The sequence below is a fragment of the Aquarana catesbeiana genome, linkage group LG06 (assembly GCF_042186555.1).
Source record: "Aquarana catesbeiana isolate 2022-GZ linkage group LG06, ASM4218655v1, whole genome shotgun sequence".
NCBI classification, from domain to species: Eukaryota; Metazoa; Chordata; class Amphibia; order Anura; family Ranidae; genus Aquarana; species Aquarana catesbeiana.
The window spans coordinates 309,831,044-309,846,135 of NC_133329.1; the positions used below are offsets into that span (position 1 = coordinate 309,831,044).

The window sequence follows — 15,092 nt, forward strand, 5'->3', positions numbered from 1 at the left end:
TATTAGGTTAGGACCAGAGACCTGTGGTGATGATAGAAAAAGTAATATATCGTCTGCAAATATACATAATTTGTGTGTAATACCTCCTACTTCAATGCCAGTTATAGTTTGGGTTGTTCTGATATATTGGGCCATGGGTTCGAGTATAAGGGCAAATAATAAGGGAGATAATGGGCAACCCTGTCGGGTACCTCTTTCGATATTAAAGGCTTCAGATTTGTATCCAGCATATTTTATATAGGCTTTAGGTTTATTATATAATGCTTTGATCCATGTTAAAAAGTGGGGTCCAAAACCCCATTTTTGTAATGAATATTGCATATATTGCTAGGATACTGTGTCAAATGCCCTCTTAATATTGAGAGATAGAAAACATAAAGGGATTTTCTGTTTTTTAGCAATATGTGCCAATAACACTGCCCTGCGTATATTATCGCCTGCCTGTCTATTTGGCATGAAGCCTACTTGATCTCTATGTATTAATTTTCCTATAATGCTATTGAGGCGTTTTGCTATTATTTTTGCTAATAATTTAATATCGAGGTTTAACAGAGAGATAGGCCGATAATTCACACAGGAAGTATCATCAGAAAGGGGTTTTGGGATCATACAAACAATTGCCATTAGTGTTTCTTGCCGAAAAGAATGTCCATCTAGAAGTTTGTTAAAAGTTTCAGTGAGAATGGGAGAGAGGATTTCTGAGAATGTTTTATAGTATAAAGCCGAGTAGCCGTCTGGGCCTGGTCTTTTGTTAAGTTTTAGGTCTTTTATGGCGTTAGCAACTTCATCTATAGTTATAGGCTCATCCAAACTGCTTTTTTGATTTTGAGATAACTCAGGTAAGGTTATTTTTGAGAAGAAGGATTCAGCCTCTGTAGGATTAAATTCATTGTTTGTCTTGTATAAAGTTGCGAGATGTGAGTGAAATTTATGGACTATTTTAACTGGATTACAAGTGTAAACGTTTTTTGATAATTTCAAACGTATTGGTTTGAAAGATTTGTTAGTTGAATTTAATGCCCGAGCCAAATATGTACCTGGTTTGTTTGTATTCATGTAGAAATTGTGTTTGGAGCGTTTGAGGGATTTATCAACTGACTCAGTGAGAAATAGATCGTATTCCAATCTAGATTTTTCCAGATGAGATTTTGTACTCTGAGATGGATTATCTTGAAATGATATGTAGGCTGCATTAAAATTGAGTTCTAGTTTTTTTGCTAGATTTTTGCGTTCCCGTTTAAATAGTGCCATTTGTCTTTGTATTGTACCACGCAAGACAGGCTTATGAGCTTCCCACAGAAAAATGCATTTCAATACATTGATACAAAAAGGAAACATGAAAGGAGAGGGTGGAAACAAGTCACCCCACTATGTGCTCAGTGATCCATTACTACAAAATATACAATGAAGATAAATGCCATATTCAAAGAGCTCTATCGTGCTGTAGAAGGCTTGATATAACATAATTTAGGACCCCATCATATTCAAAGATGAATGAAGGGGGAGGAGCTTTTAAAAAGTAGAAGAGGTCCCCTACGGCCCATCAATATGTCCACCTCTATTCAGCTGGCAATTGTAGGTAGGAGAGCCAGGGATTCCAAATCTTGTCAAACCACACCTGTTGATCTTGAAGTACACTAAGAATTTTTTCACTGAGCATGATCCACGTAAGTTTGCATTTTAATAGAGACGAGTCAACCACTGGGCTTTTCCAGGCCTTGGCAAACGCGATCTTTGCTGCCAAGAATATAAAAAAAAGAATGTTTGAGTATGCCTAAGTATGTTCTCTGCAAGGTAATTTAAGAGGGAAACCCGGGCATTCTTGGTAATATTTACCATGGTCATATTTTGAGGAAAGGGCACAGAAGTGCTATTGTTAAAATAGTAACCAGTTTCCAGCTATTTGTAAGGATTGAGGAACCTCAATAAACAGGCAGACTTTGTGGGCACATAATGAGAGGAAACCTTGGTAAAAAGTTATATACTTTATTACAAATGGGTTAAAAAAGACATAGAAACATACAAGCAACACCCTATATAAACACGGTCAACAAAAGCCCAATAGTGCAAACATAGAGGTTGGATCCTTAGCATAAGAGTTAGTACTCATAAAGTTAATAGCATATAACTGAATAGAGAAGTCTGATCCAACATCGCCTCCACACTTGCTTGTCAACACGTTTTGCAAACGTAGCTTCCTCAGGACAGTACTGGGTAGGTGCTGATGGACCTGTATCCAAGGATATGGGGACACCACACAATGCAGACTAACGAACATTCAGGATGATCCTATCGAGGATCAGAGGTATATACAGTCAGGTCCATAAATATTGGGACATTGACACAATTCAAATCTTTTTGGCTCTATACACCACCACAATGGATTTGAAATGAAACGAACAAGGTGTGCTTTAACTGCAGACTTTCAGCTTTAATTTCAGGGTATTTACATCTAAATCAGGTGAACGGTGTAGGAATTACAACAGTTTGTATATGTGCCTCCCACTTTTTAAGGGACCAAAAGTAATGGGACAATTGGCTGCTCAGCTGTTCCATAGCCAGGTGTGTGTTATTCCCTCATTATCCCATTTACAAGGAGCAGATAAAAGGTCCAGTGTTCATATCAAGTGTGCTATTTGCATTTGGAATCTGTTGCTGTCAACTCTCAATATAAGATCCAAAGAGCTGTCACTATCAGTGAAGCAAGCCATCATTAGGCTGAAAAAACAAAACAAACCCATCAGAGAGATAGCAAAAACATTAGGTGTTGCCAAATCAACTGTTTGGGACATCCTTAAAAAGAAAGAATGCACCGGTGAGCTCAGCAACACCAAAAGACCCGGAAGACCACGGAAAACAACTGTGGTGGATGACCGAAGAATTCTTTCCCTGGTAAAGAAAACACCCTTCACAACAGTTGGCCAGATCAATAACACTCTCCAGGAGGAAGTGTCAAAGTCAACAATCAAGAGAAGACTTCACCAGAGTGAATACAGAGGGTTCATCACAAGATGTAAACCATTGGTGAGCCTCAAAAACAGGAAGGTCGGATTAGAGTTTGCCAAACAACATCTAAAAAAGCCTTCACAGTTCTGGAACAACATCCTATGAACAGATGAGACCAAGATCAACTTGTACCAGAGTGATGGGAAGAGAAGAGTATGGAGAAGGAAAGGAACTGCTCATGATCCAAAGCATACCACCTCATCAGTGAATGGTGGTAGTGTCTTGGCGTGGGCATGTATGGCTGCCAATGGAACAGGTTCTCTTATATTTATTGATGATGTGACTGCTGACAAAAGCAGCAGGATAAATTCTGAAGTGTTTCGGGCAATATTATCTGCTCATATTCAGCAAAATGCTTCAGAACTCATTGGACGGCGCTTCACAGTTCAGATGGACAATGACCCGAAGCATACTGCGAAAGCAACCAAAGAGTTTTTTAAGGGAAAGAAGTGGTATGTTATGCAATGGCCAAGTCAATCACCTGACCTGAATCCGACTGGGCATGCATTTCACTTGCTGAAGACAAAACTGAAGGGAAAATGCCCCAAGAACAAGCAGGAACTGAAGACAGTTGCAGTAGAGTCCTGGCAGAGCATCACCAGGGATGAAACCCAGCATCTGGTGATGTCTATGCGTTCCAGACTTCAGGCTATAATTGACTGCAAAGGATTTGCAACCATGTATTAAAAAGTGAAAGTTTGATGGATGATTGTTAATCTGTCCCATTACTTTTGGTCCCTTAAACAGTGGGAGGTGCCTATACAAACTGTTGTAATTCCTACACCATTCACCTGATTTGGATGTAAATACCCTCAAATTAAAGCTGAAAGTCTGCAATTAAAGCGCATCTTGTTTGTTTCATTTCAAATCCATTGTGGTGGTGTATAGAGCCAAAAAGATTAGAATTGTGTCGATGTCCCAATATTTATGGACCTGACTGTATATCAGGTCAGTGTGCGTATATAGATATATACTTGGCTCATGCATATAGGGTAATGGATAAACGGTTGTACGCCACTTCCAAAGAGACCGCAGTCACATGTATACCTAATATGTACTGACCATATGACCAACAGAGTAGAACTCAAAGCCAAAAAGGGGATATAAGGTCATAGGGTGTCGACAAGCTGCGAGGACAGCCACACTGATCAGAGTGGGGAGAAAGGATGCCTTTTTCTGACTGAGGCAATAAATGCCTGGCCTCACTGATAGGCCTTTATAACCAGGAAACCCATCATGCAAGATCTCGCCTATTTCTTATGAATGGGGAATCTTTCCCATCTCACAGATATACTGACTTAATACTCTACTGCAGAGATATATATTTCTATGGTGTCTGATTTTGGCTGTTGGTCTGATAACCTATGACCTTATATCCCCTTTTTTGGCTTTGAGTTATACTCTGTTGGTCATATGCTCAGTACATATTAGGTATTCATGTGACTGTTGTCTCTTTGGAATCGGCGTACAACCATTTATCCATTACTCTATACGCAGGAGCCAGGTATATATCCATATATGCACGCTGACCTGAAATATATATACCTCTGATCCTCAATAAGATCATCCCGAATGTTCGTTAGTCTGCATTGTGTGGTGTCCCCATACACTTGGATACAGGTCCATCAGTATTTACCCAGCACTGTCCTGAGGAAGCTACTATTTTGCAAAAAGCGTTGACAAGCAAGTGTGGAGGCGATGTTGGATCAAACTTCTCTATTCAGATATATGTTATTAAATTTATGAGTACTAATGCCCCATACACACGGTCGGACATTGATCGGACATTCCGACAACAAAATCCATGGATTTTTTCCGACGTATGTTGGCTCAAACTTGTCTTGCATACACACGTCACACAAAGTTGTCAGAAAATCCGATCGTTCTAAACGCGGTGATGTAAAACACGTACGTCGGGACTATAAACGGGGCAGTAGCCAAAGCGCTGCATAAACTGTCGGTGCTATATAAATCCTGTATAATAATAGCTTTCATCTCTTAATTTATTCTGAGTATGCGTGGCACTTTGTGCGTTGGATTTGTGTACACACGATCGGAATTTCCGACAACGGATTTTGTTGTCGGAAAATTTTATAGCAAGCTCTCAAACTTTGTGTGTCGGAAATTCCGATGAAAAATGTGTGATGGAGCCCACACACGGTCGGAATTTCCGACAACAAGGTCCTATCACACATTTTCAGTCGGAAAATCTGACCGTGTGTACAGGGCATAACTCTTATACTAAGGATCCAACCTCTATGTTTGCACTATTGGGTATTTGTTGACCGTGTCCATATAGGTTGTTGCTTGTATGTTTCTATGTCTTTTTTTAACCCATTTATAATTAAATATATAACTTTTTAACAAGGTTTCCTCTCATTATGTGCCCACAAAGTCTGCCTGTTTTTTGAGGTTCCTCAAGCCTTGCATATATATATTCAATGTTGGCATGGTGGGGGTCCTCCCCTTCCTAGTTTCCAGCTATAATTTTTCTAGCACAGATATTAAGATGAAAGAAAACAACTGATTAGTTGAATGAGCAGCAAGATCGTTTTCTACCAGAACATTATTTCATAGGGGGAGTTACATAGTATATAAAAATAAATCCTTGTGCATGGTGAATACTACAAAATAACAAACAAGGCCCACAGTGGAGGCACATGCATTCTGATGGATAAATGAGAGCAGGTGGACTGAAGGGCAGCCCACCACTTCTTAAAGGTACAGGAGCACACCAGACACCCAGCAAATAGCACAATGGCTTGAAAGGTGTTGGTGCGTTGCTGGACCAATACACACACCAAGGTGATCTCAAAAAACTTGCCACCACCCTTATTTATAGCTGGCTATCGCAGTAAGTGGCATTGGAGGGCTACAACCAGATACAAACAAGGCCTGGGGAATGCCCAGTAAAAAATTCCAAGCCTACTTACCACCAGCTCGCAGACAACCAAATTAACCTGTCTAACAGTATGCGTTAAAAACAGGGGTTTAGTCCGCACGCATTTGCAAGTTTTTGGCAAGTTTTTTTATACTACAAAATAACCTGAGTTAAGCTGGCCATACATGGATTTAAATCCAACCGGTTCAGCAGGGACTGGCTGAATTTCGAATAATGTATGCGCACTGTGGCTGTAAAATTTCCATACAATCAGCTGTAGATGTCAGAATACAAAGACACAGCTGGAGGATTCCCCATCCACCTTAAATGTGTGGATGAGGGAATCGGATCCATTTTTTTTAGTTCAACCAGTGGGTCTCTGGCCATCTATGGCCCGCCTTACTTGTATCACTGCTGCCATGAATGATATGTACAGGCTCACTGCGGGGGGAAGTAAATGCCTCAGTTGGTTTTACATGCCTTCTGTAGACCTAATAGGCAGCCAGCTGAAGGAGAACATACTGTATATGGCAGGCTGAGAAAGCTGTTGCTATTTGCAAGGTTGTTGCTTAGTGCTCAGCCTGCAACAAGAAGTGTTGTTACTGGCTGGATCTCCAGACAATCAACTATGTAATAGATTCACAAAAAATGTTTTCATTATAAAAAGCTGTGTACAATGAGTTCCAAAGGCAACCATACCTATATGGTAAATAGATTTTGGGTTTACATATTTGTAATTGATAGTGTCATGAGGCATGTCATATCCTGAAGTCAATTCTCCTATATTCTGCATTGCAGGACTGAAGGTGATGTAGTACCTGATGAAATTTGGTCCAGTGAAAAACCTGAGGTGGTAACAGTACGCACAAGCATCAATACCCTTACAGGTAATTACTTTAATCATATGTTTTCTGTAATTTTTATGTGTTGTAATTCATGTTTATAAGATGAGATCAGTTTGTGCATTCCAATGTTTTTTTCATTCTTGCCAAAAAATTTCAAGGATTTGTCTCCTCACAACCTTGTGTATATCTATAACGATATTGATAGAAAGAGAGAGATACTGTAGATAGATAGATAGATAGATAGATAGATAGATAGATAGATAGATAGATAGATAGATAGATAGATAGATAGATAGATAGAACAAAAGAGCGTAAGTCCTGTCATTTTTTATTAGCCTTGGATAGAAGAACGATAGAATTATTAACCTCTTTAAGGTTTTTATTGTTTGCCCTTCGTTTACCTCTTTTCCCGCTGTCACCAAAGGCATGAATACACAAGGGGGTTAATTTACTAAAGGGAAATAGACTGTTCAGTGGTTTAACGTGATATTAAAGGATAGTTTTTTTGTGTTTTAAAATAAAAAAGATGTTATAATTAGAAGCTCTGTGGAATGAAAGTGAAAAGTCTATTTGCCTTTACTAAATCAACTTCACAGACTACAATAAAAATGGTGTAAAAAGGTTTAAAAGCCTATGAAGTTCTCACTATTGTCTCTACTCTTCCCACTGGGATTACCTCTTACTTCCCTAACTTAAGACACCCTTTGCATCATGGTGTAATCTATTGTAAGTTGTGTCTGCATATTTTTTGTGGCTTGTGAACTACAAGTGAGGAGAGAACACCAGACAGTAATAAAATCAGAGGCTATAATCCTTTCACACTCTATATAAAACTACAATTGAACAATGATGTTTTCTTTTAAGGTATCATCACTAATGGGCCTTATAACAGAATAATAAATTAGATACTGAATCTTTTACTCTTCCTGTATGAAAATGATACTTTTGCTGATGGTTAATTTAGCAACTTTTTCTTCAAGATGTCACCTTAACTCCAGAAACCACAACAATACAGAGGACTGAGCTTCAAGTGTATGATATAACAGAAAACAGTGTACGTTTGAGCTGGACCAGTTCTGATTCCCTGAAACCACATGTTTATGAACTTAGCGTCATATCTCTAGCAGACCAAAGTCTAGTCCTTAAGCAGAATGTCACAGGCACTGAAAGACTCATTGGCGGATTGGCAAGTGGACAGATCTACCAAGTCACCATTACTGGGCAGCACAAGAGCCTTGGTCTGGTTACTTACCAAGCAACATTCACCACTAGTAAGTTTCTGTATTCATCTTGTTATTTGTGAATTATGTAACAGACAAAAAATCTGAATATAACAAAGATCGTTAAATCATCAGTGAAACAGAACATGGATTGGGGTTTTAAGCAGGATGAATTAAAGCGGAGTTACGCACCCCGCACAAATTTTTTTTAAATTCAGCAGCTATACATACTGTAGCTGCTGACTTTTAATAATAGGACACCTACCTGTCCTGGAATCCAGCAATGTTGGCACCCCCACCGATGTTTCCATCGACTCTCAGGTGCTGCTGTTGCCATTCGCGGCCCTGCAGCTTCACAGCCAGTTCCCTACTGTGCATGCATGAAGTGCGCTACTCTCGCTTACTGGCCCAGCAGCAGGGGAAGGAGGAGGGGGGAGAAGGGGGGCTGAATTTCTGATGTACCTCACCGCGGTAAGGTCCGACGGAAGTGGAGAAGGGTACCTGTCAAAAACAGGTACCTGCTCCCCCTGTAAGGTGCCAAATGTGCACACGAGGGGGGAGGACACAGATAAGCAAAGCTTCCACTCTTGGGTGGGACTTCGCTTTAACAAATAGAAACTTTAACCTATGATAAATAGTGTAAATAAATGCAATGTTTCCCCACTTTTAGATTTAGAGTAGGGAAGGTTTTGACACCTATTTCTCCATACACTTAGTTCCCCATATAACCATTGTGTAGCTAGCTGCATGCATGTTTTCATTTGCCTATGTGTGCATTAGGACCAGATGTTAGGCTGACTTTGGGCTTCTTAAGACCAGATTGTGCATTAGAACTTATGCTGCCATGTAATGGTGGTGCTGGGGAGGTATAATGTGTCATGATATGAGTTTTCCCATCCCTTATCAGAGAATAACGGCAAAAAAGGTACAAACAGGAAAAAGGAGCCATTAAATATCTTGTGATGCTGCTAATCTGGCCCTAGACAAAGCACCCAAGGTCAAAACCTCATCTTTAATCCAGCCCTATATTTCTTTTTTAACAGTTAACTGTTATTAAAGCCCATCTTCAGACTCAAATGAAACCCCTTGGCAGAGTTCTCAAGTCCAGTGCAGGAAAATTGAGGGGTGGCTGATAACAATGCTTGGGGTTTCAGAGCAGCAGAGGCAGTATTGTCAGCTCAATACAGGAAGTTAGAAGCTTACTGGATTTCTGGCAGGATTTACAGTTATTTATACATTTGCAGAGATGTAATATTCTACCCCCTGTCCCTAAACACTTACCTGTCTCCTCTCACTGCTGCAGCGTTGTTCCAGCTGAAGCACTGCTCTTCTCACTTCCTGGTCTCAAAGGATACATGAGAGCAGCAGAAACCATAGGCTGCTGTCAGTCAAACTCCTCTGAGGAGAGAGCAGGGCCGTGGCTTACTGACGCTGTGTTTGTCTTTGGATAAACATAGTCTGGCTCGAAAGCACATGCGCACGGGTGCCATCTTAGTTAAGGAGGCACCCTGAGGAGGGAGGAGTGGACAGCACTCATGGTAAGGGGCCACTCTCTGCAATAGCATTGCACAGAGCTTCTATGTATAACATCTTTTTTATTTTGACAAAAAAAAATATATCCTTTAATATCACTTTAACCCATGGGTTTTATGCTTCTGTTCTAGACTCACACCTGGAATATTTTAGAGGAAATTCAAACTGATACAATTAAATTAATTATTAATAAATTGGCAGCAGAAAAACATAGATTTTTTTTAATAAAAATAGAATTTTCTGTGCAACACACACACAACAAGTTTTAATATGGCCTGTGTCTTCTCTGTAGGTACATCTCAACCCAATCCTGAGGTTGTGGCATCAGAAGTTGTGCCAGAGGTTGTGGTGCCAGAGGTTGTGGTGCCAGAGGTTATAGTGCCAGAGGTTATAGTGCCAGAGGCTGTGATGAGCTCTGACACAGCAGTGACCACAGAACCACTGAACAGCCCTGAAATAGGTAAGTGTGGGGGAATAGGCTGAAAAACGCTATAAAATTGGGAGCTACGCTTGTTATTTGGTAGCAAATTAATAAATGTAAGAAATAAACAACACTTCAACTTTCATAGAAGAGCTCAGGGCCCAACTAATAGTCAAATGGAATATACTGTATACTGTTGTAATTTTGGTCATGCAGCTGATTTGGTCTATGAAGTATGAGGCCACAGAGTAATTTTAATTTGCTAAATAAAAAATGTTTTTATTGTCTTAGGGAAAGTAACTTCCTTTTGTGAGAAGATCGGCATCAAGACTAATGTTAAATATAATGCGAAAGAGAACAGAACGTTTTAATGCCAAGAGCTAATAGATTTTGGTACTGGACTACTAGTTTTCAGCACCAATAGTTTTGGTAGGTTAGTTAAATGTTAGGAAAAGATTATGAGTAAAGTTATAGTTAAGCTTAAGAGGTTAATTTTAAGTGATTGGTTAAGGCTACTGGTGGGATATGGCTAAGTGTTAAGATTAGCTTAAAGTATTACCACAGGCAATGGGTTTTTTTGGGGGTTTCGGTTAGAGTGGTGAAAGTATAGAACATAATTTAGATTGTTATAGCTTTTTTCCCCATCACAGACATTCACTCTCTCTAATTGCCCTGAGCACCATTGAAGTTGAGGGTAAATTCAAAATGTTGAGCTGCCACCAGAAAAGGAGTAGAGTGGAAATTATTAAATGGGGACACTCTTTACCCTGCAAACTGTCTAAGAGGGGATTTCCCACACATTAGGAAAATATACTTTCACTTCCTGTACAGTTTACAGAACAGGAAGTGAAGGGAAATCTCCCTAATGGAACATAGACAGCAAAAAAATGACAGTGGTTTTAACCTTTCACAACTCTATACAAAATCAAAAACACGAGAGAAATGGATGCGGGACTTTAAATGAGGCGTGTCTCTGTTGGTAAGGGTAGATGTGTGAATTAATTATATTAGTAGAGAAAATTAATTGTAACCAATCCCAAATGGGCAGTCCCTATAATGAATAAACTAGATAAATAATTCTTGTGTACAATATATACTGCATGATATAAACATATTCAATGCAAATAGTCACATATTTATTATTTAAACATAAAAAGGACATGATTGGTACAAAGGACAATAGTAGCAAAAATATTATACATAATTGTCATAATGAACAGCACATAATATAAAAAAAACACAAAAGATGGTAAAATGAATTCATGATGATACAAGCTATAACCTGACACCCTTGAGTGTGGACTCAACGCGTTTCATGGCGTTTAAAGCCAATCATCAGGAGTAGGATGCTATGAAATAAATGAAAATAATTGAAATAAAGAGTAGATAAGTAACTGGACAAACATCTAGTGTATTAGGTATATTTGGCTCTCCAACTGAGAGACAAAGGGTATAGTATAGTAATAATACTTTACCTATAGGGTATCTCATGGGTATGGACCTACAGCTACTGTCATGGAACGAACATAACCTGGAAAAGTTTGTCTCATCTGAGGTTGAGGTGGGAGAACCAATACCAATGTAGGCACCCACACTGTCCTGCCTGAGAAATCGGGTGGACTGGGTGGGAAACCAAAGGGCCAGACAGCCTGGAATAGGGGCAAACGACCACAGCATGAGATCAGGATGGAGGGTCTGGAAACCCAGGATGTGGCTATACAATGGGCACATCCATTAGTGAAGTGTCCATCGATTGACCCAGCAAACACATAATAGGAGAGTAGGTGAGTGTATGGTGTGAGAGTAAGTGTATATAAAAGTAAATTAAGGAGTGTGTGAGAGCGTATATGTGTATGTATGTGAGTGTGTGTGTGTAAGAATTTATGTATATGTGTGTGTGCATGTGTGTGTGTGTGTGTGTCTGTAATCCTGGGAAATTACCTCCGTGCCTGAGGAGTCTGAGCGGGGTAAAAAGTAGGTCGTCCCATCAGGATGGAAACAAAGTGTGAGCAGCCATAGGCTCCTGGCTGAAGTACCCATGCATCGGGGTGGGACCCCGCCAGCGTCATGCATCAACGTAAAGTGGCGAGGAGGATAAGGGAATTCCATCCCCGCCGAAACGTGAGATGTAAGAAACACACAAACAACCCTCCAGCAGCACCCAAAAGGGTCACCACATGAGAGAGCGCATGCGCATGATGCCGAGGTACAGAGGTCAACTCCCGCCCCATCGCAATGTGGGATGGGCCAGGGGGAAGAACAAAGCATCGAGACAGGAACAAACCAAGGCACTTACCAACAGAGACACACCTCATTTAAAGTCCCGAATCCATTTCTTTCGTGTTTTTTATATATCTTCTAGGGATAGAGGCATGTCTCTGTTTTGTTTGGGCTGAACTTATCTGGGTCACTTTCTGTTTTTTATCTTGTTCTATACAAAATGAAAAAAGTTTAGGCTTTAGATATACTTTAAGGGGTAGATTTACTAAAGGCAAAGTTCATCTTGCAAGATAATTTTATCTTACGGTAGTGAAGGAGGTGAAGCTTTGCTGACTTCCAATCATGGGCAAATAAAAATACAGTTTTTTTCTTGTATGTGATTAGGCATTCTCCATAAAGCTAAGGGAAAATTCCTTTGCAAAGTGAACAGCCTTGTTGCCTCTAGTAAATTAACCCCTACGAGTTAATTTAAGTATTACAGAAAGGGTTAAGCTTTCTAGGTTAGGTAAAGGCTTAGTTTTAGTGTTAGGTTATGTGTTAAGGCATAATATTTTAGGCATAGGTGAAGAGTTCAATTTAAGGGGTCCACCTATAAATAAATTGCTGTGTGAATGTCTCAAGCATTTGCACAGCCATCACAAACAATCCTTGTAATTCCCTAAAATGTTAATTTCCTGTGAATGTCAACTCCATCCAGTGGTCATACATAATGCAGTATTTTGCTGGTTGAAGTTAACATATTAGGCAAATTACAGGGACTATTAGTAACAGCTGTGCAATTGCTTTAGCCATTTGCACAGCAATTTTTTCATAAATAGACCCCTAAGTGTTAGGGTGTTACGTGCTAAAGGTGCTAAGGGTAAAGGTAGGGTAGGATTGATTGTTAGGGTGAGGTTAATTGTTAGAGTTAGTTACAAGTCAATGGCATGCTCTCTTATACAGAAAATCATATAAGATGTTGGCTCCTATATCTACTAAGCCAAAAGTTAATTTACCGTTAGTACATTTATTCTTTGTACAGCCCTTTAAAAATAATTGCACTGGCATTAAGATAAACTTTTATTCACATTAAAGCAATTTCTTAATTTTCTGAATCTTCTATACATTACTGTGAACGTGCTCATACCTGACTAGGGGTGAACACAAACTTAACAATCACCAAGAGACTTGTTTACTGATTTTTTTTTTTAAATAATGCATGCAAATAAAAAAAATAAATCAGTGTATCCATCTGAACAGATTCTTAGCTTGTTCTGTATCTTACTTAGACAACCAATGTTTATTAGATTGGGTGTTACCTTAATTCATACTGCAGACAAGGCCACTATTTATCATGAAGCTTTGAGCTTTGGGTGTGCTTTACTAAAGGTATTGAAAATGTTTACTTTACACAGTGAATGTTAAATGGGTTTAGGAAATAAAGCGAAGTGGGATTTGTTTCAATCATGCAGTCATATACTGTATATGAGAAAATCCTATTTTTTTCCCTTTTTGGGTATTCAAAGTGAACCCAGCTTTACTATATTAAACTCAATGAACATTCACTTTTCTAAGTAAACACTTTATTTCTAAAAAAAAACAAAAAAACTTATGTATACAATGTAGAAATATTTGCCTAAAATTCAGTGTGAAGATTACCAAGTTTTTGGTGATTACAATTGTTGAATTGTTCTGGTAAGATACCATAACTTAAAAAAACTCAGGAGAATTTTATTGTAGCAAAAATGCACAAGCCATACATTGGAATAAACTGCTTTGGTTGTACTTTACTGCTCATTACTTGGCTTGGAAGTACAGCCATGGTCAAGTTTTACTTGACTGCAGATTATAATATATCTCAGTAAATGCTGAGAGTAAAATACAATTAATATTGGTTACGCTGAGCTCTTTGAATAATTTGATTAATGAGAAGTTCCAAAGGTCAGCATTTTTCAGTTCTCACTTGAATATTAACGGGACAAAAGGACCATGGTCAGCCTTCGGGTATGCCCAGTGTCCATTTGTTCACCTTGTAACTCTAGACACTCTTTGAAATTCCACTTTAACAGATCCTTGTGAGCTAGATCTGGACATGGGCACCCAATGCAAGGAGAATGAGGTTAAATGGTTCTTTGACAAGACAAACAAGATTTGCACCCAGATTTGGTATGGTGGGTGTGGTGGCAATGCCAATAGATTTGACACAGAAGCTGAATGCATCAGTAGGTGTCAAAAGACATGTAAGTATCAGACCCAGGGCAACTGATCTACCGTTCACTCCTCTTTCAAAATAACACTTTCCTTCCAACAGGCTTTATATCTTACAGCAACTTCAGACAAAATGAAGGATTCCATCTTTTTCTTTCACTCTAATCTTGTTTGTTCTGCATGAAAGCATGAAAGACATTCATCCCCATAACCTGTCAGACATCTTCATCAACAGGGCAAGACATTAATAGTACAAAATCACAACTTCAAATTGCTTTTAGGCTGCACTAATTCAAAGGGTAATCCATTGTTATTTTAGGACCTTCCATCTATGTCTGCTGCAGCATCAAGTAACTACAGCTATAAAGAATATTTTGTTCCTCTTTGCTGTTACTCTAAAATATCCTATTAAATGTGAAAGCCTAATCCCAAGAGTGATGGCATATATAATGCTTCCAAAATGCAGTCAGTCCATTCAGTTTCTTCTGATACCAATTATCTCATAATTATTAAGGATGGATCCACATTATATCACAGTATGAAACAGTGAAATTTAATTAAAATGTATGTATATAATTTAAAAGAAGAGAATAAGTGAATCCTATAATTTAAACATGCATATGCTGTGCATACGGTCAGTGCTAAGCAAAAATATAAAGTAGTTGAAGGGTCACTCAACTGATAACTAATATTTCTGTTTTTTAGACCGAGATGAGATAGATCATGCAGTATGGGCAGAAACACCCAAAATTCCCAGGTGAACACGAACAGACTCAGAA

General features: G+C 39.0%; 1 protein-coding gene across 1 annotated transcript in view; it reads left to right on the forward strand.

Moving 5' to 3' along the window:
- COL6A3 (collagen type VI alpha 3 chain) overlaps positions 1-15,092 on the forward strand; it is a 165,410-nt gene that overhangs the window by 127,919 nt on the left and 22,399 nt on the right. Inside the window, exons 40-43 of the mRNA XM_073633641.1 lie at positions 6,686-6,774; positions 7,713-8,003; positions 9,778-9,945; positions 14,175-14,345. Of these exons, the coding sequence (XP_073489742.1) occupies positions 6,686-6,774; positions 7,713-8,003; positions 9,778-9,945; positions 14,175-14,345 (719 nt within the window). The remainder of the gene's footprint in view (positions 1-6,685; positions 6,775-7,712; positions 8,004-9,777; positions 9,946-14,174; positions 14,346-15,092) is intronic.